Below are 23,078 nucleotides of genomic sequence, written 5' to 3'. Positions count from 1 at the left end.
CACAAACTATTCAACAACTTAATGACTAAGTGGCAGTGTATTATATACATATTATTCCACATATATACTTTTTTCCTTGATCGTTTCCTATTATTGGATATTTAGGGTTTTTCACTTTTATTTTGCTACTACAAATGATAAAATCTATATTTTCAGATTGATAGTGTTTCCTTACTGTATTTGCTTTCTTAGAATTTGCAGAAACTCTTAAAAAATTATGATGTTAAATATGTTTTAGATTTATAATTTGATGAATTATTATGCTTTACTGAAATCCTCTTAACTTATGAAGTCTAACCATAAATATGACCAAGAAAACAGACCTAAACTAATTATTGTTCATGTGTGCTCAGTCACTTCAGTCGTGTCCAACTCTGTGACCCCATGGACTGTAGCCTGCCAGGCTCTATGTCCTTGAGATTCTCCAGGCAAAAATTTTGGATGGGTTCTTCCATTATTAACTAATAATTGCTGCATGTGTATACATGTGTGAAATAAGCTATTTCATTGTTTTTGGCATTCCAAACATCTGTTTAATGCATCACAATGATCAGAATATTAAGTATGATTCATCTTGAAATTTTTGTCTGTTTTTCTGGTTAGGGATTGTATGCTTACACAATCAATCAATCAAGTGACTAAATCTATAAAATCAAGAAACAGTTTAGGTGAGAACAAGAAAAAAAAAAAGGAAAAAAAGAGCCTAATTGTCTATTTAGTATCAACATTTACAAAATACTTTTTGGATAATGGTATTGTTTCATTCCCTCATCATTTCCGTGGCAACAAGTAATTGTAACATTACCCAGCATACCTGTACTTTGCCTTACTTTAATTCATTAGGTTTATTTGCAGTTTTATGTTTGGTCCCACCACATTGATTGCTATTTGGCAAGGTGACAGCTACCTTACATTCTTTTTTTTTTTAATTGTTGCTTGACAATGTTGTGTTTCTGCTGTAAAGTGAATCAGTTATATGTATACATACATTCCCCTCTTTTTTAGATTTCCTTCTCATTTAGGTTACCGCAGAGAACTGAGTAGACTTCCCTGTGCTATATGGTAGGTTCTCATTAGTTATCCATTTTAACAAAGTACCACATATATGTCAACCCCAGTCTCTCAATTCATCCCACCCCATCCCTGTTCCTGCTTGGTATCCGTAAGTTTGTTCTTTACATCTCTGTCTCTATTTGCGCTTTTCAGATCAGTTCATCGGTACTATTTTTCTTGATTCCACATTTATGGAAGATTATACATATAAACAACCTTATATTTGTTCTGCTCTGCTCTTTCTGACTTACTCTGTATGACAGTCTCTAGGTCTATTCACAATAGACCTTACATCCTGCTTGACTTGGCAACTCAATGAGCACGTTATCTTTTCCTACCCTTAGTTGTGATCCTGAGATGTTCACTTTCCCCAGGTCACATCAGTGAAGGCCAGCAGGCATCCATTCTGTTCAAGTGTTTCTGTTTGTACTGTTGGAAAGTAAACTCTTCCACTTGCCTGCTTTTTCATGTTAAAATCCCAGAGATTTCAGGGACCACATAGATTGCTTAGAACTGACACTTGAAAGTAGAAACCAGATTGGGATAAGGAGAGATGCCAACTGCTAAAGATAGCACCTGAGCCAATTGTTCCTGAAGATTATATGTTCCTACTCTTGCAGTGTAAGTCCATTCCTAATCTTTAAATACATAAGCCAAAAAATACTTTCCTTTTCTTTTAAGCCAAGTCAGGGTTTCTGTCCCTTACAATATAAAGTCCTAATTTCATGAATCTCTACTTTCTCTTATAACACTTGTCAGAGCATAAATTTATCATTTAATGCCAGCCTCTCTCCCTAGACTGCAGTCTCTATGAAGTATCTCATTTGTTGACTGGGAGGTACTGCCTTCCCAATGCCTACAACAGGTCTGACCCATAACTGCATAAACAATCCAAGCCAAGTATTTTCTTAGTCATGTTCCCAAACATTTTTTTTTTATGTGCCTGAGAGATGCCAGTTGTTTCAAGATAATATGTATATACATTGTAATGCATGTATATGTATATAGTAGTCATCTTCATCAGAATTAAAGATTGCCCATCATCTATAATTTGAGAGATACCAAGGCCTCTTTCTTTGCCTGTAAACTTGGGCAAACTGTTTCTTTAAGCATCAGTTTGCTTACCAGTGAAAGGTGTTCACCTCAGTGCAGACACCTGTAGATAGCAGCCTCTTGGTAAGAAGAATTACTATTAGTATCAAGGAACTAACTAGATAGTCAAAGGAGAAGAGGGAACATATATAATCATTTCAAAACCGAAGTGCTTGAGTGGACAGAAGCAAAAGCCAGGGCTGCATAACACTGACGTTTTTATTAGAATTCATTTGTAACAAATGGAACTTGTGTCAGCAAAGAACTGATTTTCATACAGACTTCTTTCGCCACCAATGTAACGAAGTAAGAAAATAAAAAGCACGCCTTTCATTCTGTAAAACATTTACGCGTACTACTAATTAGAGGTAATTGTATTTTTTTAACAAGCCATTTTACAAGTTATTTTTTTTAATTTTTCAGTCTATGCATCCAAAACGAGAGCAAAGAACACAACTGTTATTATCTTTGTAAAGACACTCCAAGCTTGGATGGCAAAGCCACATAACAGATGGATAGGATGGACTGTAGCCTTCTGATCTCTGCTGGAGTATCAGGGCACCCATAAACCCAAAGGAAACTAAAACCCAAAACAGGAAAAAGAAAAGATTATTAAAAATAAAAAGAAGGGCCTAAAGCAAAGCGAAACCAAAAAGAAAAAGAACAGGAAAGAAAAAAACCCATATATTAGCACAGAATTTTTCCTTTCCTGTTTCTATGTTGAGTTATTTACATACACACAAATGAATTTCTGAAGCAGTTTCTTACAGATGGGTTCAAGTAATAACATTATTGGGTGTAGAATCAATAGGGCAGTGCATAGTACAAAGGTATAGAAAGTGCAAAGTTCCCTAGAGGCCCTTCCCTCCCCTGGCTGTCCTTGCCGTTGTCTAACCATGCAAATCATTTTTAAAAAAGAGCTAAAATAAAGTTCTGTACAAATCACTTTTTTATATATTTTGATTTTTTTTTACCATTGTAACTAATTACAAAATTATACATAACTACACATACATAGGTAAATAATAGCACCGTACTGGTTATGATGATGAAAATAATTGAAAACTTGAAAGTTGATGGTAATGGTAGATAAAGATGTTTACCTGGGAAAATAAAGTAGAATGGTTGTACAGAAAAGCACAGTGGAATGCACATCAATGACAGTAAGGGAGTTAGTTCTCGGAACAGCTCCTGAATAGCAAGGTACCTGGAATAGTCTCCTCCTCGCTCGTCTGTGGTGTGCATCCCATACATTTTCTTCCTGTGATCATTCTCCCCGTCCCCTTTGCCACATGAGCAGTTTCAGCTTCAGGGAGAGAAACTGCTCATTGGCCAATGGTCTGGCGTGCAGTACACCATCAGATCCTACATGTCCAACACGGCACGTCTGCATGACGCAACGTCTGACCCCCTTTGTTTCACTGAATGAAAAGTATAGCACTGAGTAATCTGGCACTTGGATAATTCTCCAAAAGATACAAACTCAAAGAAAACAACTGACCCACATAGTGCACATTCTTCTCTGGTTCTGATGTAGGTTAGAGAGTCTCATTCTGAGGTAGCCTTCTAGATACTTTTTTTTTTTAAGTATTATATTTTTTTTCTTTTTTATTTCTTTTTTTCTTTTTTTTTCTCAGCTTTTTTTCCTCTTTTTTACAAAAGTGCTCAAATATGATGCTTGCAAGTGTTTGGTCTCTTGGATTTCATTCTGCCAGTGATGGGAAATGTAGAAAACAAAAATCCTTCCATGCAGAACATCAATGAAGCTAATATTAAATCGAAATATTATACCAAAACTCGAAGAGTTCCTTGAATATTTTGAGTGTTCTTTAAAATCATGTAAGATATGGCAAACTCATGCCATCATTCATGGCTTCCTATAGAAATTGTGTCAAAAATTTGGGGGGATATGTGTAAATATATATATATATATATTTTAAATTCTTTTAGAAAAATCCTAATGGAATAGTAAATATGTTCAAAGTTGACAGTGGTGTTTGTTAATGAATTTGGTGCAGTTACTGAATGTTTCAGAGCAGATTTGGAAGGGATTACAAATAAAACAAGTAGCTTTTCCTGATGTTGGTGGTTATGAAAGGAAGAAGGGCCCTGCTTATCCAAGTGCTTTGGGCTGGTACAATCACTAACATCCCCGACTTGGTTAAAACTAGGAATGCATATTATTCAAAGAGTTTTTGTACATGTGGTAAACAGATAATACTTTAATTGGAAGAGAAACACATATGAACAAGGAATGAAAATATGAACCAAAAGCTAAAAAGAAATGCTATTAAAATAGGCATCAATTATAAGGCACTCTAAATGCAAAACTAAAACCAAAAGACAACAAAGTACAGCACTTCCCAGGAATGCTGTATGCCACAAAAAAAAAAAAAAAAAGAAAAGTTTCTGACTGAACAGAGTAACATGAGTTTGGCTTTGCCCCTGTTACATATCATAAATGCAAATTTCATAGCACATACTATAGACAATATACGATTGAATACACTGTTTTTTAAACATCTTGATAGCTGATATATTACAACATTCTCCCCTCCTAAAGGGATATGCACTGACCTTTCCCACATGCACACCTCTTAGATATCTAATAATGTTTTATTGCACTAGAGTGTTAGAAATATTGAACTTTGTTGGAAGCCTGGCTAACAAAATAGTATTTGTCATTATGATTAGGTGGGTGAGTGAGGGGTTGGGGGAGATTGGGTAGGAAATTAAGGGGGTGAGGTTTGACAATCACTGATGTGCATTCCTCATTTCCCTTAAAAATTAAAATTGTGTGATATTAAGAAATATCAGTATGTCATAAAATTAATAGCAAATTGAAAAAGATGTTACAATAGCTTTTCTACCTTAAAAAACTAAAAACTAAATCATGGAAGAACTGAATGATAGCTGTATCTATCTTTTTGTGTGGACAAACTGTATATATACATAGACACCCCTATAAAATATGGATATATATGTATATATGTTAGCAGCAACTTTATACTTTGCGCCTCCCTGTTGATTCCAAAAAAACAAAACAAAACAAAGTTCTCTTTGATTATTTGAAGAGAATGGGTACTTTCTCAGGAACGAAAACCAAACACAAGTGTAAAAATAATATCAGACGAGACCAATACTGTAGATTAAGAATATTGCACAAAAATGTGCAAATTTTCAAATTATTCGGTATTTTTCTACAGCAAGATATTACAGATAACAGTTCTACAGCTTAAAAAAACCTACAATTTGGAAATAAAAAATGAACAGTTATGTAACTTTTTTAAAATTTCACTTTATCGAATGATACATTTTGTTAAAAAAAAGTTTACACAGTTAAAAATGAAGCACAGGTCAGCAGTATCTTTACAAGACTAAAAAACTAAATCAAAGACTTTCTTTTTAAACATTCCCCACCCCCTTACCCCCTACAATGTTATCATGAGTAGTATGGTGGGAAGGGGCGATGTCGAAGCAAGTCCATTTTGTCATGAGAAGCCAGCAAAGATCTTGCCCTGAGCTGCTGCACTCAGGCCATTTCTCACACCCGTCACACAATCCTGAACAAGATGGCGGTTCTTTGCTGTGATTTCTTCTTCCCTTTATTTTGAATCCTTGAGGTATCTGTAAATAAAATCCTTCAGATGCCTCCTCAGTCAGGATTCTCTTTTATTATTTTTCAGGTTAGATTATTAAACAGTGAATTCTTGGTCCACCCAGAAGAGTTTGTTGTTTTGTGTTTTTTTTTTTTTTTTTAATTTGTTTTGTGTGTGATAGTCCCAATAAGTGGTTGTTAGCTAGAAGTTAAGAAGGACTTCTCAAGTGCCCTGTATGGCTCAGAAGAGACTCCATGGATATTGAAGGGCCTGCAGTAAAAATCCAAAGTGGGTCAGGGGTTTCTACGTTGCATAGTGATCGAAGCTGCCCAGGTACTCTAGCGCGGCTCGATAGCAGAACTGATACTGATCCTGCAGGAGACAAAGCGTGGGCGGGGGGGGTGGGGGAAAGGGGCCGTGAGTCCATTATTAACAGAAAATGGAAATCGATGCTGGAAGACAAAGTTACATCTAGTGGAGGGCAAAATCACTACTTTCGCCAATCCATTCAACCCAATGACCCAACTGTTTTCTTTTAAGCAAAGAACCATTGGCCACACAGCTATTTATTAACTCTACCAATCAATCTGCCTAAAATAGTCTCCTAATCCCAAAGTAGTGACGGCTCCTGTGAAGATTATCTTCCAGACCTATGTGAACTGTTCTCCAAGTAGTACCAGACAACACCACCAACTGAACATGTGAACTCCTTATATGTCCCAGCTGTCGTTTATAATTATCTAATTACTTGTGATAAGTAATTCTCAGTTTGCATATTTAAGAGAGGCTGATGCAGATACACATTGTCCAGAGAAAACTATGGGTTCATTTATTTTCTGGGTTATTGCCAAAAACATCTAAATTAAAAAAAAAAATCTTATCAGACAGTAGTCCTTATTGCCTGCAATCAGAATTACTCACTGTTGTTTCTGATTTGCTTATGTAAGTGAGGGAGGCATCCAGAAGGTATCTTTGTGATGAACATCAGGCATATAAAGCTGAATACACAGGGTGTTGAACTGTCAAGCTTTTCATCCCTTGAAAATGGCATCATAAGACTGGCTGCCCAAGTCAAAAAATACTTGTGCCATTTGGCCTAATTCAGTGTGATTGCTAGTTGTCTGTTCTAGAAGGACCTACACTAAACTAAAACAGTATGAAACATGTCCTTTTATAGACAGGGAAGAACACTGTCAAATTGGAGTAAGTGGGGGCATTATAAGATGGACAAATTATAATTTACAGATGAGAAGGGATGACAAAAAGGAGGATTTTCCCATAGAAGAAACTTATTTTCAGTAGCCAGTGGGGCTGAAAGCAGATAGTTTCTATTTTGCTTAAATGTGCATTTTTCTACAATAAAAATGGTAATGCAAAATAAATGGAGTTTGCTTTCCTATCTTGTCACAGTAAGTTGCTTGGCTAAGTGTTAAGGCTTTTTAAAAGTCCAATTTCCCTCTGTCACCCCCAATACCTATTAAGTTTGTCAGGCTGACATAATGTTTTGGGTATTGCAAGCCAAATGCTTGCACTATTTTCAAATCAAAGTCTGGAACATACTGTGGGTGATGAATTTAGGAATACATATAAACTGTACACTTTGGTGGCCTTTTGAGAAACAGAAACATTATCTATCACTTAAATTATCCTTAAAGTGAAGTCAACAGGCCAGACTGACTAAATCATGAACTCCTATTATTCCTGAGAAATATGAGAATTTTCATATCAATTATTGGAGTAGAAAATGGCAGGCTAATTTCATTAGGGCATATCCAGGGTGCAAATATTTAAAAATACCATTATTAAGAAATGAAATATGGAGCAGTTGATACTACCTAGGCAAAACAGAAAGGGAATGGAGAAGTAAAATGGGCCAAGGGTCTGTTATCTACCAGGTATATTATCTACCCTTGTGCTTTTTACATATATTAATTATGTGCAATGTATATCACCTTAATATATATAATTAATTATATGAAATTGCCATTTTTCTAGGCCCTGAATGACCAAACACTGAAAATTTAACATGTTTCAACCTGATACATTATCTTAGATAACTTCCAAACCAGCTCTAAGATGTTGACACTGCCACTCCCATTTACAAAGGGCAGGGGGATAAGGTTCAAAAATATTAAACAATTGGATGTTTTTCCCACAGTATTTCCCTGTATTTTGCCTCTAGTGTTGAAAGTCTCTGGACTCTAGGAGATCTTGGCAAATAAAGTCCATTATCTGGCTCTTGAGATATGACCTCCTCCTGGAGATTTTTCTCACCTCTGTCTGCACCATGGCTGGTCGTTGTGTTCTTAACATTTTGACAGTCTGGAAGATATCTACTACTCCTTCATATCTCATTCTTTCCAAAACAATGCTTAGTGTTATGAAGACTCCAGTTCTTCCAACGCCCGCACTGTCATAATAACAAAGGCAATATTACTAGATGAGACACGCACAGTCATGACTACATTTTCCTGGAGGTGGACATATGTCCACGAGCTTCCATATTACATTAGGATCTTCTACAGCAATATTCCAGAAAATGTACTGTTGGGTTCACAAAATGATTAACTCTTAGGACAGTGTGCCATGATAACAGTGACAATGAATATAGAGTAACTGATTTTTTCAAACAGGGATTATATATCACTGTGGAAAGACCCAGGGAACATAAAAATATAAAGTAAATTGACTAAAGGAAGGGTGAATAAATATAGATTTACACTCTTCATCAGATCCTGAAATTTGGGCCTTGCCTGCTTAATATTTTTAAGCTATGAAATAATTCAGATAAGGTGAGACAAAAAGAGATACTATAGCAGGATTTTCTGAACCAGGATCTTCATAAGACTTCATTTAGTCTTCATAAGGGTCTATGAATATTTTTTACATATGGATTATGTAAATGTATATATATATATTTTCTGTTTCTGAAACTTGTAACTTTAGCAGATTATTAAACGGGTCTCTAAACTTAAAAACAAAAAAATGTTTGTTAAGAGCCACTGAGCTATATACATACACTTATCTACTATTTTTAGATGTTCAGTAGCTAAATATCACGATCATTTCCACCATGTTAGCAAGGTTTTGGGTTTCTATTTTCTTTATTGTTTTAAGATAATTCCAGAATTGTAATTGTAGCAAGAGAAGAAAATGAATTCATAGCTTTTGTGTTCTTAAGATGTAGGAAAGCATCTGGAGGTTTAGGTAATGAGGAGAAGAGTGAATAATCTGAAAAATCCCTACATTTTCAGATCCTAATTAAACAGCATGTGTAACGCTTGGGTACAGGCTGTAGAAAATGGATGGATTCATTTACTTGAATTGATATATAAATAGTGTGTCCTTTTATAAACTGTGTTTTTTCTGAAGAGTCCTAACAGAAATGTAAATCCACAGGGAGGTTTTACACAGTGGCTAAGCATATCCAGGGGCAGACAAGGCTCTCTGTCAAAATGGAGTAGATGACCTTCAGGGTCGCTTTCAACCTTGAAAGTCTCTCTTAATCCCCAGAGACTGTGATTTATGATCTTTTCCTTGCATGATTCAAGTACTCCAGAATCTATTTTACCTTGATTTCATTGTTCAAATGTTACAAAAATACAGGGCTTCTGACTTTCCACTAGGTGCTTTCAAGAAAATAACAGACACTAGCCTTATAACTTCTGAATTTATTGACTTTGTCATTTTATTAATAAGCTATAAATAAAATAAGTGGTATTTTACAAATACTCTCAGATAAAAGGAAATATCTACAGGTCTTTAAGATATGTGAATAACACATCATGGTTTTTTACTAAAGGAGTCTTTGTATGTACTCTTTATCCAAATAATTTTGTGACAAAAGCAATGAAAAGGAACATGCATATACACACTTATTTATACTTACGGGAATGCCTGAAGTTAAAGAAAAATGTGTTAAATATATTCTTTTCTTTATAGTTTATATTAGAAAATTTGAATTAGGATTTTGGTAAATTATGTGGAAAATTAAGGGGAGTATCCAGGTAATTCACGTCCAGTGTATACCATCCACTTTGTCTGAATACTGAGTCCATGCATCATTTCCTACATGCTGATTGGTTGTCTAAAGCACAGGATTCTGGGTAATCTCAACACATAACAAATACGTATAAATGAGGTCTGCTTCTCTTGTAATAGGCCATGTCTGGGAAACGTAGTGTGCTAGAAAGGGTCACAGAGATCAGTTAGAAAACTGAGGTTTAGGGAAGTTTCCCTTTTGTCACAGAGCTATTATTACATGATGACAGAAGTGGGACTAACGCTCAGGTATTTTGAAGCCCATGTGTAACAGTTCCCCTGTTTTGATACACTATCACCCTTATCACTAAGAACTGTAGTTTGGGATTTGGGGCAGGGGGAAAGCAAGTACATTTTTTAACAAAGTCTTTCAAGATTTTTGAATATAAATAATTACAAACTAAGGTTTTTTTAAAAAAATGAGTTAATTCCTTTTGCTAGAAGGTTTTTGCATAGTAACTTCCAAAAGCACTACATTTATTGCAAGTGTCCTTTCTGAACCATTTACTTGCTATTTCTATTAACTTCAATGATTTGAATTATAAAATGCTGTGGAAACTATTGAAAATAATTAACTTGAAGGTGCTTCATTTTCTGATATAGCAACAATTTTCAAGCACACTGCAATGTTAACTGAGGTGCCATTCTAATCACTTATTGACTGACAAGAAATTAGTATTGTCATTAAGGCTTAATAACTATTTATGGTTTTCTCAAGAAGATAAACACAGGAGAAAGATACAGAAAGTTATCAGGGTAATGCTATGAAAGCAAAAAAGCTAAGGAATGATAAACTGAACAAATTATCACTCAGGGATATACCAATAATTTCTGATACGGTAAAACAGGCAAGGATAAACATAGTTTGGTTCTTTGCTACAAGAGGTAAAATTTGAGGATAGAAATCTTCCTTGATTATTTTCACTTTGTGGAAAGAAAGAGAAATGAGTCTTTGCTTTAGGCTTTACAATACATTTCTGAGAAAAATAAAATCTCAATTATGCAGACTCACAGAAAACTGGTACCAATAATGAATAGACAACAGTGCATATTTTCAAAGTTAGTGCATTAAGCACAAATGGAAACTCATCATTCCTGATCCTTAACTCACCTGCAATGGACTGAAATGGGTCCATCTTGGCCAAACTGCTCTTTTGTTTTATGGACTTGGCCAATGAAGTCAATAAATCCTTCTCCAGACTTTGGCACTCCCTGCTCTGGCCAGTCAGTGAACTGGAACTGCCTCACGGTTCGGGACTGCCCGTCCTTCAGAAAGAAAGCCACATACCCAACCACAGAGGAGGAGGCCAGGAGGATTCAGCCAGTGCACAGAACGTTATAGCAGGCATGATTTTTTCCAAAAAAAGGAAGAAAAAGTTAGAAACATGTTTAACTAGAAAATCAGTCACGTTCATATCTTACCTGCTATTAACACTGTCTACATTTCACATCTATTTAAATTGCTAATTGATTTACTCTCACAATGCCCAGTTAAAAACCAGAATTCTCAAAAAGAGCCACCTCATTCTCATATTAGGAAATGAGTCTGAGCCGCAGAGATTGTCTTCAAAACCAAAGGGGAACATATACATTCCATTTCAAAATTTTCAGAATCCAATAACCTCTTAATACTAACAGGAACATCCAGGCATGTCATCCAAACCAGAGATTTTGCTATTGTCATGACACCGTCACATCTGCTGTGCTTGCTTATTTGCAGCATTGTCAGATGACAAATAGTGACACTGAAAGGATCTGACACAAATTGGGTAGCGGCTGTTAACCTGGATGCCCCACGTCTCAGAGGTATACTATTTCTAGCCAAGGCAGTGTACACAGCGTGTACCAGGTGACTATGCCGTTGAGCAGGAAGTGAGGCGTCCCTCAAGGAGACAGGAGAGATTATTAATAAATAAATGCTGTGTTCTGAAAAAGGACTCTTTCTGGCTGACCACAGAAGCTGAGGTGTCCATGCGTGGCTTTAACACAGACAAACCAAAAGCCAGATGCAGAAGCAATCTTTCTTTCAAGTGATTAGGCACAACTACTCTGAAGTATAAATGGCTTCAAAAGAAAATACTAAGAGACTTTGGATTCATCTGGAATTTTATAGTGTTTGGAAGGACAACAAAAGTAGAAGGGACTCTCTGTTTATAGAAGCAGGAATAACAACTATCACCATCAACTTTCTTCCCTGAATTACAGAGACAGAGATAATTCAAATTCCAACTTCAGATGGGTGGATCCCATTTGAGGAGGCCCTGTTCCTAGTTAAGGCCTCAATGTGGTACTTCTTTCCACTTCTTTAATAACTCTCTCCTCATTAAAGTCCTTTTATTCACGTTCCCAAGATTCTGAGTAAGTAGCATGTATCCTAAGTCGTTTTTAGTCATGTCTGACTTTTTGCAACCCCATGGACCATACGCTGTCAGGCTCCTCTGTCCATGAAATTTTCCAGGCAAGAATATAGGAGTGGGTTGCCATTTCCTCCTCCAGGGGATCTTCCTGACCAAGGGATTGAACCTATGTCTCTTATGTTTCCTGCATTGGCAGGTGGGTTCTTTACCACTAGCACCACCTGAGAAGCCCTCTGAGTAAGTAAACAGAGACCCAATCTTTCTCATTGAGTTGTATGGAGAAGAGGGCATGGCCCAACTCGAGCTGGACACACATCACCAAGTCTGGTGGTTTCCATAGGAACAGGGCATATTCCTGACTGGCATCATTCGGGAATTGAGATAAAACAGGTAGATCACATCAACTTTGTGAGAATACTGAGGAATATAAAAATAACTGCTTGGCCCCATAACTAAGTTATGAATTGTTACTACAGAAGCATGATTTACTTCCCTCGGTTTCTGAAAAGGCTTTGAAAAGCACAGGAAGGGAAGCCAGTGGCTAGGTAATACAGCTTTGTCTTCTCTGACTGTCCTGGTGATTTCATTTCTGACCACAGTTGCTTTTAACAGCAAGAAGAGGTCATGTGTACAAACCTTTATGATTTGGGAAGAGAGACCACCTGACTGCATTTAAAGGCTACCTGTTTAACAACACTGTATTCTCAAGTGCCAACTTGCTTTTTAAACTGGAAAGTTGAGATTAGACACACCTTAGGAGCACAAATAGCACATGCTACGGCAGCTAAAAAAATTATACAATCACAGGGATCCTTCAAAACAAAACATGTGAACAAGTTCCTCCTTCAATGTTTCTTTTACTTATCATGGTCAGATTTAATTTGGAGTAACAAACAAGTTGTCTCTGCCATTTGTGGTGCCTGGATGCTGCTATACTTCGTCGTCAGAAATGGTTGGTGTGTTTGCTTGGAACGCACTCAAAATTTTCACTCAGATATCTAGCTTCAAATTCTGAAAGGGTGTTCTTTTTTTTTTTTTAAACACAGGGTCATCAAGGCATGCCTGCTTGGGTGACTCAAAACGAGACCTAGGGGCTTAACTACTGTCTTGAGTAGAGTCGCCTTCAGAGTAGTTAAGACTTCAGACTTTCTAGGATTAACAGGTCTGTCACCTGAGCCAAGCAGCCTGCTAACCAATTTCTCCTTCACTTTAGGTCAACAGCCAGGGCCAGGCTTTGGGGATTAGTGGACAATCTCTAAACATGAGTCTTGGTTGAGAAAGCTGCTTTCCAGAAAAAACAATGGATCAAGTAAATAGTTCTACCCTACAGTTTTATTCAACCCACCCACTGTGACAGTTCCAAAAACAAAGCAGGGCTTTGCACTGACCCAATCTCTCCTAAGATGTGTTTGTAATCATGGTTTAAAAGTGGCCAAAGGCAAGGATTTTAAAGTTTATGCATAGAACATCTTACATCAGGGCTGAACTTTGGACTCAGCAATCTAGATCAGAAACACAGGATGAAAATTAGCCAAGAAGGGTCGTGGGTGCACAGCTCTCATGGACAGACACATTAGCACACGGAGGAATAAACCAAGCCAGGAATCAAATTAGAATGTGCAGAGCTTGTCAGATTCTTCTAAAGAATGTCATTTGCTCTGCAGTTTTAAAATCATACCAAATTAACCTCCAAGCCCACATGACCTAAAGGGCTTAGCAAAACAACAACATATTTACAGCCTCAAGTAATGAAGAAGTCAAAAAAGCTCCAAAGAGAATGAGCTAAGAAGGTGAATGTAAGCGCAGCCAACCAATCAGTAAATGCTTCCCGGCACACACACTCACCAAGCGCGTCCCCAAAGTTGGGCTGCCAGATGTTACCTTTGAATGTGAGCCAAGCCTGGGTTTGTGAGAAAACTTGCCAAACAGGCAAAGTTACTCTTATATTTGGGAAAAAAAAAACAAAAAACAAAAACAGTTCTCCAAGATGGGTGATTTCTTTTAGTTTGGGAGTATGGTCACTTGGCAAATGTTTTCTCCCAGAAATGTCTTTTAGACTATATTTCAGCTAATGTTTAAGAGCATAAGACTGTGCCAACTTACCCTGGCATCTGTGACCTTGAATTCTCTTAGGATATATTGTGGCATGTTGTACTCAGCCATGGGATCAACAACAAAGTACTGGTATCTTGCAGATCGTTCTGCTGGCCAGTACTGGTGACATTTCTCCTAAGAAAAATGAAGATTAATGACGAGCTATGTAAAGTGTAAACAGAGTTTTGTTTATCATCCATCTATATATTTAATGTCTTTCTTTCACTAATACCATTTTAGAATTTAAGACCATTCCATTGCGTGTGACTCATCTTCTCTTTGAAAGCATAGGCTCCCTCAGGATAGGGAAATTATGTGGGTCACTATTTGCTCATGGGACCAAGCAGAGTACTTGGCATACAGTAGATGCCTAATACACATAAGTTGAACTGGCTACTTCAATAGGGTGAGCATCTTCATACTTAATTTAGACACATAATTACATCAGTCCTCGGGCATAATGTCATGTCAATCATGTACTGACATTCACCACTGTGGTTTTGAATGAAGACAACCATCAAGTGTGAACACAGAAAGAAACCTCTGAATTGAACTTGTCTAATCTCCTTCGTCAGCTGAGGAACCTGGAGCCCACGCACTTTCAGTGACTTCAGTAACCAAATCAGAAAAGTCAAGTTTCTTTCCCAGTTTGGTATTTTTTCATTCTCTTTCTGGGCTCTAGAATTTGGGTTTTAGGTGCATCTCTACCATTGAATTTATATAAAGACAAGGAAAAAAAAGCCTCTTAAGCAAATATGGCAGAGTACTTGTCGCTGCTGAATCTAAGTGGCTGTAATACTATTATGAATTAGGTGGCTCTAATACTATTTCATGGTATTTTTCAGAATAACTTTTTTTTTAAGTAGAGCAGAGATTACCAGATTTATTCATAGAAAAACTATGTAACTTTCTGATAGTTTAATAAGAGTGGAAGATAAACAAGCAAAAATTTGCCTCAGACATGACAAAGTCAAATTCCTTCATACAGAGTAATGATGGCACATAAGCTATAGCTTGTCCAGAGAAAAAGGAAGTAAGACTACATTGAGAATCAGAACAAGTCAGCAATGTTAGTCTCTATGATGGTGCTACACTGGAAATGAAGTACCTGCTTTCTCTTCAAAACACAAATACGAAAGAACCTGATGTGGCTTTGCAAGTTAAAAACCAACATACAGTAATGAATGACCCACAGCATGACTGGAGTACTCAACGTTTGAAAGAAACAACATTAGCACTGGGGTTTCTTCAATGAAATCCTCATTTCTTTGCGGAGTGAATGTCTTATGTGAAGATACTCACTCTACCCATCTCACGCAGCTTGGTGAGCATCACAACAATGGTGGAATTGTGTTCCCAGAGCATCCGCCAGAAGTCTTCAGTGGTCTCTGCCAAGGGCCCCTGGGTAGCGATGTAAGCTTTCTGCTGTCTGAATCACAGATAGCATGTTAAAGTAATCAGAAAATATGCAAAGGCTTCACATTTGATATGTAAATATCAAATGCAGGTAATAAAAATGAAAATATTATTAATGCTATTGCAGTAAATTCCCATTAAGATTATGTAATCAAATAGGAACATTTAAGACATTTTAGGGATTTCGCAAAAGAAATTGCTTTGTTAATATTATGATGTATGTCTTTATCATTGTTATTTAAACTTTAGAGCAATGCTAATAGCTCAATTTCATGTGTCATATAAATCGCTTAAGAAACAGTTGTGCAGCTTCATTTTGTAGAAATGACTCATACAATCTATGACATTTATATAATTTGGTTCAAAACAATGTCTATATTAACTCCTTCCATATCCAAATGGCTTCTGAAAGAAGAGTGTAGATTATAAATTCCATGATTGCTGCTTCTTACTCCTATCCAAAATAACAAAAACTGAATATCAAGGGACTGAATGCTGACCTATGCAGAAAGAAAACATTTTAAATTGAGATGAAATTCATTTTGGCTAAGAAACTAGGGCACATGTAAATACCAAGACTTTGGGCTGTCAGGCGAGCAAGAGTATATACCTGTATCCATCGATAAAACTGGCATTGATGTAATCAGATCCTTCTACTCCTCGGATGGGCTGCAGGCACACCCTTGTGGATTCATATGGCATAATATTAACAAGGCGATTTTTGAATTTATTACATGGAAGATTGGCACTGATGAATCTTGAGGTGTGAGCTTTAGAACTGGCTAGACGCTGTTGAACAAAAAAAGAAAAAAAAATCCAACAAAGATAATTTTAGCCTGTGGTGTAACTGCAGTGAACCCAAGATTTTCTCTTTAGATACAAAGATTCTGTTTACTTTTAATCCAGTGACTCTTCCAACTGCACTGCTTTTCACTTCTACCTAATGACTCCATATAGACTAAGGAAGTTTTAAATACTATGTTCTAAGAATATGCTCTCTCAGTTTAAATTAGGGTACAAAAGAGCTCAAGGTATTATGAGGAAGCAAAGAACAGAAAAGGGAAAGATGAAGAAAGTGTTTTATAGTCAGACACCTGAGGGAGAAGGTCAAGTGAATCTTGTAACTTCACCCATTTGAAAGGTTAAGAAAGACAATTCCAGAATGACTTGCTTCTGAATTACCACATCACATCCAATATCATACCTTAAATTCGAGCTCCATTCCTGTGACATTCTCTCCTGTTTCTATTTGTGTCAGCTTCTGAATGTAGGCATACAAGTTTCTAGCTGGCACTTCGGTATTTCCACAAGTCACTGCCTCCAACAGTGCATCATGGATAAAGATGTATTGGTCTTCTGTTTGAACCATGTAATTCCTCTGGGCTCTCATTAAAGTTACATGGCCATAAATATCTACAGTTTTTTCATGCTTTATTCTTTCTAACATGGCATCTATTACAATGAAACACCCAGTCCGGCCAACTCCCGCGCTACAAGGAAAACAAAAAGAAAAAAAAAGAGAGAGAGAGAGAAAAGTACAAGTGAATCTATTGGGAAACCAACACATCATAAAATTATTTTGATTATTTTTAATTAACTAGATTTTAAACCCAGTAATTCTACTCAAATAGCTACTGTGATGGTTTTGGAGTATTCCAAACCAAAGGGTAGGGAACAAATTAACAAATAAAATTTGACTGGTTTCAAAATATAAAAATATTAAATCTTTAATTACTATGCTCTTTGATCATGTAACACAAAGTAGTAGTATTTTGAAATCATTATGAAAAATTTACATTTACGCTTTTTACATTAAAGGTATTAAAAAAAAACTGGTCAAGATCAAACTAGACTTTATCTTTTACAAACCATTTCAGTCTATTTTAGTTCAATTTATAAAAAAGGAAAAAAACAAAACTAGTAAATCATTCAACTTGAAACATTTCATAATCTAAAACTCAGCAAGGAAGTTTTAAAACCAACCTAGTGAGAAGTATATAATTAAAATATTAACATGTTGTTGCATACTCAAAATAGCTAGTGTATTCTTGATGGAAAGACATTCTTAACAAAAAGCAATCACTAGAGGGTCTGGGTGTGTTTCTTGCTTTTACTCCTTTTTCTTCCAGAGTTGAATGTATTTTGGAATTTCAGGTTAAATTCAAGTATTCTTGTGTGGGAAAATAAAAGCTTCAATCTTTGTTACTGGAGAAGCTCTGAGGCATTTTTTTAAACTCTATTACTCTTGGACTTATGGGTTGTTTTCCAGTTGGTGGAAACCGATTCAAAGAAGAGGAGGTGAAAGATCAAACAACGCACAGCGACAAGTTCTGCTGCTCCAAGGAGACGATCTAATTCACTGAACCAAATTACAGAGTCAGATGGTTGGAACATTGGAGTTTCCTTGAGTGTGGGAAAGAATACTAACAAAATAACACATCTGTGTTCTGAAATCCAAGGTAAGCCTTTTCTTGTCTCTGTGTCAAGTATGGCTGAATCCAAAATGTTTTTCTTCCAATTGTGGAAGAACCATGGCTAGGAAACATGTAATCAATGGAAATATAAGTATATGTCAGCACCTTAGACACCAGGCAACAGACAACCTCCTTCATTCACTATGTGCCACTGTTTCCCGTCTTTTGTATTTCTTTGTGCTCATTTGTCTATCCATGCATTGATATATCCATCTCTTCATTCAGTGAGCAGTGAAGTACTCTGATAACTAACGTATGAGATACAACATTAAAGGTGACTTGTATCCCACCTAGAGCTCATACGATCGATAGAGATGAACAGCATGTATACTATTTATGGTGAAACAGATCACCAGCCCAGGTGGGATGCATGAGACAAATGCTCGGGCCTGATGCACTGGGAAGACCCAGAGGAATCGGGTGGAGAGGGAGGTGGGAGGGGGGATCGGGATGGGGAATACGTGTAAATCTATGGCTGATTCATATCAATGTATGACAAAAAAATAAATAAATAAAAATTTAAAAAAAAAATTAAAAAAATATATATATCTGTGGGACACACACACACAAAAAAAACTATATATAACTATTTACAACACAAGAAAAAAAAAAAAAGACATGCTGGTTTGTGGTTAATGTGTCATTTGAACCTGGTGTTGAAGGACAGCAAGGATGAGGAACTGCGGAGGCTAGAATAACAGAAGAAACAGAATGGCTTTTGCAGTCATACTACTGACTCTGGGAGCTGCACGTAAAATTTTCATAGACCTAGTGAAGCTCCAGTGTAGGGAATGTACCAAACTTCATATAATTGAGCTTAATGAGCAAAAGGGCATGTGATTGAATTGCCAAGTGGCTGCAAGTAATAAGTGAGCATTTTGTAACATATATTACGTTTATTTAACTGCTGAGAAGTGTAGATTGAACCCAGCCTCCTGGGTTTGTAGGAGTCCTGTGGTTTGTACACTAACAAACAGTTGGAAATAGGGTATAACCACTATTTAAAAAATTATATACTTTTTTATGTCCTGTTAGACATAGAAACTTTCAGTGTTACAGAGCCTCTGGATACTGACTCTAAGACACTCCATCCAGAGTTTAAACCACAAAGTGACATGACATTGAGATGTAATACAAAAGCCTTCTGGGACAGAGTCTGAGACATGATAGCACATTTCTTAGCACAGAATAATCAGAAACCTGATGCACTGAGATCCATGAAGTTCCATTTTGTTTAGTTAAGTTTTACCAAAGAAACCAGTAGATGGTGTTTCCCATCACAGCCCACCATGTCCCTCCTCCACGCCCTAGGCAGGATTACAACCACTCTGTCCTGGATGACTTGGTGTCTTCAATACCACCCTGCAGTCTGAGTCACACTGGGTCATTAATGAGTCTGGTAGGGCCACTGCCCATAAATAATGAGCATATCTTGACAGCAGGAACAACATTTTCTGTTATCTTTCTCTGCTCTGCACAAAGCATGCAGTCAATGTACCGTAATGTCTGTGGAAAAGTGAATGAATTAGTGATTGGCATGAGAGGCCTTGTGTAATAAGCAGCCCACCCAGGTTTGGTAATAAGACCCCTCAGTCAGCGAAAGAAATCCTACATTTGACACAGGTTCAGAACTATGCAAAGAATACCTGAAGACTATTTCACAAAGTGTCTGATGGGGAAGAGGGAGACAGGAAAAGGCTTTGAGTGGTTTTCCACATCTTGGTCTCCTGATGAGCCATGGCATTGCAATGAAAAGAAACTAGGTAAGACTTAGCCTGGAAAAGGGAGGCAGCCCCTCTGGTTTGGTAGGTCCTAAGGTTAAGTAAATCTTTTCCTTTTCCTTGTGTTGTCTTCCTAAACTGTTTTCATCCTAATTGTGCATTGCTTCTAACTAGATATAATATCATCCAGTTCTTCCTAATGGAAGCTATACTGTAAGCCATATAACTGTAACGAGGTATCAAATCAAATCTAGACAAGGACAGGAATATTTTCTCCAAGTATGCATCAGAGGCCATTCCTAATCTTTGAATGATGCATGGTTCTGTATTCTGGCAGAAAGATACTACAGAATCCTACAAAACTGGTAGGGATAACTCCTGATCCTAACAATTTCAACCTCTTCATGGTGGTAATGATGCATTTAAAAAAAAAAAAAAAAAAGAAGAGGGAGAATAATAAAACATGTGTCTGTGTCTAACTCATGAATTGTGGGAAGAAAACAAAACAGGAACAGAGGCTCTGACTCGTGAAAAACCTATTTTTTCTCCTCTGAACAGAAAATATTATTGTTTCTTTTTTTCATTTATTTTTATTAGTTAGAGGCTAATTACTTTACAATATTGTAGTGGTTTTTGCCATACATTGACATGAATCAGTCATGGATTTACATGCGTTCCCCATCCTGAACCCCGCTCCCACCTACCTCCCCATCCCATCTCTCTGGGTCTTCCCAGTGCACCAGCCCCGAGCACTTGTCTCATGCATCTAACCTGTGCTGGAGATCTGTTTCACACTTGATAATATACATATTTCAATGCTATTCTCTCAGATCATCCCACCCTTGCCTTCTCCCACAGAGTCCAAAAGTCTGTTTTATCCATCTGTGTCTCTTTTTTCTGTCTTGCATATAGGGTTATTGTTACCATCTTTCTAAATTCCATACATATTCGTTAGTATACTGTATTGGTGTTTATCTTTCTGGCTTACTTCGCTCTGTATAATGGGCTCCAGTTTCATCAAAACCACAATGAGGCACCATTACACGCCAGTCAGGATGGCTGCTATCCAAAAGTCTACAAGCAATAAATGCTGGAGAGGGTGTGGAGAAAAGGGAACCCTCTTACACTGTTGGTGGGAATGCAAACTAGTACAGCCACTATGGAGAACAGTGTGGAGGTTCCTTAAAAAACTGGAAATAGAACTGCCATATGACCCAGCAATCCCACTCCTGGGCAAACACACCAAGGAGACTAGAACTGAAAGAGACACATGTACCCCAATGTTCATTGCAGCACTGTTTATAATAGCCAGGACATGGAAGCAACCTAGATGCCCATCAGCAGACGAATGGATAAGAAAGCTGTGGTACATATACACAATGGAATATTACTCGGCCATTAAAAAGAATACATTTGAATCAGTTCTAATGAGATGGATGAAACTGGAGCCCATTATACAGAGTGAAATGAGCCAGAAAATATTGTTAACAGCCCAATCTTGCTGTTCATATGGAAGAGAGGAAGAAAGTGCACCTTTGAATTTAACATGTTACCTCTTTTCAAAGATGAAGATTTCTTGGAGGTTTTAAATGTTGGAGGTGTCTCTTAGCTTTAAGCAAGACCATGAAGTTCAAAATACTTTGTCTAGATACCCGTGATTGAGTGTCTTTGAGAAAGTCACTTAACCTCTCTTGGGTTTTCTGTTGTTCGAATGTTAATTAACTTGTTAATAATCTAGTAAGTTTTAAGACTGGTTTAAACATACAGAGTGCTTTGCAAACATTAAAGGAAGATGCAGTTGCTTTGTAGGTAGAAATTCCATTTAAAGATTCTACCTCTGAAACTGACAACAAGAAACAGGCAATGTTAATACCAGGAAATTTTTTATAGAATCACCACAGGATCATTTGAGGTTAGGCTTTCAAAATCTTGCTTTAAACTACTTCCTCATGCTGTTCTTCCTTTTCTCCCCATATTTCCAATAATAATACCTTATGTTTGAGGAAGTTTGTGCTTTCACATTGATTCTCAAGGTAAATGAGATGGCAGTGAAGGGCTTTCTCACCACAGTGCTGGGTATCCTGGAGGCATTCAACATTATCTGTCAGTTTCCTCTCCCCTTCAGTGATTCACAACATTTAGGAACTTCTTTGAAGCCACAGAGCTAATGGTAAATGGCTAAATAAGGACTCAAATGCAGGTTCTGAGATGCTGAGTTTTATCACTACATTTCAATAGGGCATCACCATTTCTGCCATCTGGGTCAAAGACGGATACTTTCTTCTGACGTACCCCTCTGCCTAAAGGAGATCAGTCCTGGGTGTTCACTGGAAGGACTGATGCTGAAACTGAAACTCCAATACTTTGGCCACCTCATGTGAAGAGTTGACTCATTGGAAAAGAACCTGATGCTGGGAGGGGTTGGGGGCAGGAGGAGAAGGGGACGACAGAGGATGAGATGGCTGGATGGCATCACCGACTCGATGGGCATGAGTTTGAGTAAACTCTGGGAGTTGGTGATGGACAGGGAGGCCTGGCGTGCTGTGATTCATGGGGTCGCAAAGAGTCGGATATGACTGAGCGAGTGAACTGAACTGAGATGAACCCCTCTGCAATGCTCCTTTAGTAGTGTTTAACTATCCTTATGAAGGTTTCTTAAAAAGTCTCTCTTCCTTGGTGTCTGTGACACTAATTGGGGGATTACAGGGAATATCAAATACTCCTCTTGGGGTTAATGGCAGGAAGGGGGAAGATTTTATGATGATATCAAATACAAAATAGCCTGAAACATGTAGCATATGAAATTAGTCAAAAAGATCTGACTCCTGTGTGTAATGGTTCCATTGACTCTATGACGGTAAAATTTCTCTCAAGTTGGAAACCAAAATCAAAGATCAATCCTAAATGTCATCTTCAGAAATCTATAGGCAGCTCTCAGACTGTGCCTCAGTACATAATGTTTTTTGTTTTTTCTATCTGATTCCTGTGCTGGTTATTCTCCTTCCTCTCTGGATTTTTCCATCTGCACTCTTTTCTCTAATTTACATATTTTTGCCAGGCCCCAAAATGTACATAATGTCCCCAAAGTTCTGTCCTCCTTTCTCTCATTCTCCTTCATGGTTCAGCAGTAATCTTCAAATAAATGATTCCTAAAGTAATTGCTCTTTCTTTGAGCATAAGGGATACCTATATTTCAAACCACTCTCAGATTTCTCTAGAAATAAACATATC

The 23,078-nt window shown here is 37.2% G+C and overlaps 1 protein-coding gene and 1 long non-coding RNA gene across 14 annotated transcripts in view; one reads left to right on the top strand and one right to left on the bottom strand.

The window, feature by feature from the left end:
- Positions 1 to 23,078, top strand: part of LOC122686210 — a 182,946-nt gene that overhangs the window by 46,793 nt on the left and 113,075 nt on the right. The window contains exon 2 of the long non-coding RNA XR_006338655.1: positions 17,922 to 18,111. This is a non-coding gene — a long non-coding RNA (uncharacterized LOC122686210). The remainder of the gene's footprint in view (positions 1 to 17,921; positions 18,112 to 23,078) is intronic.
- PTPRD (protein tyrosine phosphatase receptor type D) overlaps positions 2,347 to 23,078 on the bottom strand; it is a 428,379-nt gene continuing 407,647 nt past the window's right edge. For all 13 annotated transcript variants that reach the window (XM_043891355.1, XM_043891351.1, XM_043891349.1 and 10 more), the window contains 7 exons: positions 16,857 to 17,142; positions 16,263 to 16,441; positions 15,539 to 15,665; positions 14,246 to 14,371; positions 10,897 to 11,051; positions 8,019 to 8,154; positions 2,347 to 6,116 (listed from right to left, as the gene is read on the bottom strand). In XM_043891355.1, coding sequence (XP_043747290.1) covers positions 6,048 to 6,116; positions 8,019 to 8,154; positions 10,897 to 11,051; positions 14,246 to 14,371; positions 15,539 to 15,665; positions 16,263 to 16,441; positions 16,857 to 17,142 — 1,078 coding nt within the window. In that variant the 3' untranslated portion in view covers positions 2,347 to 6,047. The remainder of the gene's footprint in view (positions 6,117 to 8,018; positions 8,155 to 10,896; positions 11,052 to 14,245; positions 14,372 to 15,538; positions 15,666 to 16,262; positions 16,442 to 16,856; positions 17,143 to 23,078) is intronic.

This window comes from Cervus elaphus, chromosome 29 (genome assembly GCF_910594005.1).
Source record: "Cervus elaphus chromosome 29, mCerEla1.1, whole genome shotgun sequence".
In the NCBI taxonomy this organism is placed as follows: Eukaryota; Metazoa; Chordata; class Mammalia; order Artiodactyla; family Cervidae; genus Cervus; species Cervus elaphus.
The sequence above is the reverse complement of the archived record's forward strand: the minus strand, read 5'-3'. Positions and strand labels throughout refer to the sequence as shown.